Consider the following 2,371-nt stretch of genomic DNA (forward strand, 5'->3'; position numbering starts at 1 on the left):
ATGAAAATATGCAAAAACGCACCCGCCTGCGCGACGTGCAACCTACCTCCACACCAACCAGAAAACTGCATCAGAACGTCATGTGCAAACTGTTTTGGTGAGCATGCAGCCTCGTCCAACTCATGCCCCAAATATCAACAGGCTAAAGACATTCTAAAAATAAAAACTGAAAAGAAATGCTCTATGCGCGATGCCCTAAAACTACACAAAATACAAAATCCAACGACTGTCACTAATTCCTTTTCATTCGCCCAAAAAACTAAAATACAAGACAATACCACAGCACAAGAAAATAAAAGTAACACAAAACTTCCAAATTCCAACAACTCTACAGCAGAAACTCCCAAAACTACGCTAGATACCGTAAAAGCAACAACTAGTAAAGAGAGCATACGAAATTTTTTAATAGAACTCAACACTCAGCCAACAAATAAAACTAATCTGACGACAACAACTACTAATACAACAAAACAACATACTCTTGTTACATTGGATCAACACAACGACCACGATAGCAAGAAAACAGCGAAAACAGAAACTGCGCCAAAAGAAGCCGATCATCACATGTATATCGACACGTCTACGTCTACAACAAATATAACAAATACCACGAATAGAGCAACAAGCAGAGGGAGCCCCAGCATACTGAGACGAACACCAACAACACATTTTCAAGTAAACAACATCAACTTCTAACATGCTTTAAACATCCCAATTAACATTTATTTTGTAATTTATATAATCACTGCTTTATAATGTGTTATTAATATTATATTTACAATTGAAATGTCACTTAAAAGCATACAGTGGAATTTGAAAGGTTATAGAAACAATTACAACGAGTTAGAGCAATTGATCAAAGATCTGAATCCCCATATTATTTGCCTCCAAGAGACCCACATTCCTTTACAGGTAACTAACACGATAATCCACAATGACAGTAATAACAGATATGCGAAGCAGGGGGTCGCAATACTTATAAAACGCAATATTCCGCACAAACGCATAGATATACATACAAATATCCTAACAATAGCCATTGAGCTGCATCTTCTTACACCCTTTTCAATAATAAATGCATACATACCACCAAGTCAATCATTCTCTGACATAGCCATAAGAAATCTCCTCCTACAAACCCAGCTGCAAACACTACACTAAATGATTCGAGCCCCTTTGGGGTTCAGCCTCTTCCAATGCTAGAGGTACACAACTAGAAAATGCCATATTCGCGGAAAATCTGATTGTGCTAAACAACGTCTCCGCCACGCACTTTTCTACACACAGAACTTTCACCCATGTCGATATTACAATGGCTACAGCTCAACTAAGTCCGAAATGTTCGGAAGCGACCACTACACAATCCTGACAGAAATCCAAAATAATTTTAACGTACATAATCCGAAGAGCTCTCCAAAATTCTTGACAGACTTTGCAAAATGGGATCAATTCCAAACACACTGTTTAGAGGCAATACAAGATTGGCACTATGTAAATATTCACCAACAAGCAGCCAAAATTACCAAGATAATTATAAAAGCAGCTAACAAAACGATTCCTCAAAGCAACCCAAAGGGACACAAATCACGCTCACCAAGGTGGAGCAACGAGCTTAGTCTTAGTCTATTACGTACAAACAAACAAAAACTTTGGCAGGTTTATAAAAACTCTTGTTACATTGGCAACCTCATCGCTTATAAAAAGGCAAACGCCCTGTTTAAAAAACGCGTTAAAGAGGCAAAACGGAAATCCATATCTGAATTTACCGAAACTATTAACCCCAACTCATCGCCAAAAAAATTTGGGCAAGAATCAAGACGCTTACTGGCATTCCAACCCCACCTATTATTGCTATACGCCATAATAACTCCCTTCTCACTTCCTCCATAGAAATTGCAGATGCCTTTGCTTCTACCTGGTGTACTTACGCCGGAGACACTAACTTTTCCGAAGAATATAATACACTAAAGCAGACAATCTTGACCGAAGTTTATAACCCCACCACAGTCACAAAAGACGCTCTTTTCCTAGAAACAGAATTTTCTCAAATAGAATTAGATTTGGCTCTGCAACATGCTAAAGGGAAAACTCCGGGAAAAGACCGTATATCCTACGCCATGCTCCACAATCTACCTCTTCCTGCAAAACGTATCCTTTTATTCCTTTATAACAAAATCCTCAGCGAGGGGCATTACCCCCACACATGGCTATCGGCCACCATACTACCAATTCCTAAACCAAATAAACCTCAAGACAGCACAAGTGGGTATCGCCCAATCTCACTAATCTCCTGTCTCAGCAAAATACTGGAAAAAATGGTCACGAAAAGACTAATGTGGTTTGTCACGAAAAATAATTTAATAAGTCACAA

At 38.7% G+C, this 2,371-nt stretch overlaps 1 protein-coding gene across 1 annotated transcript; it reads left to right on the forward strand.

Annotated features, from left to right (window-relative positions):
• Positions 1 to 696, forward strand: LOC108367202 (anaphase-promoting complex subunit cdh1-like). The gene has a single exon (XM_017621794.1). The coding sequence runs from the start codon at positions 1 to 3 to the stop codon at positions 694 to 696; it is 696 nt and encodes a 231-aa protein (XP_017477283.1).
• Positions 697 to 2,371: the final 1,675 nt, after the last annotated feature.

Source organism: Rhagoletis zephyria, unplaced genomic scaffold (genome assembly GCF_001687245.7).
Source record: "Rhagoletis zephyria isolate East Lansing unplaced genomic scaffold, Rhagoletis_zephyria_1.1 Rzeph_scaffold_02581, whole genome shotgun sequence".
Lineage (NCBI taxonomy): Eukaryota > Metazoa > Arthropoda > Insecta > Diptera > Tephritidae > Rhagoletis > Rhagoletis zephyria.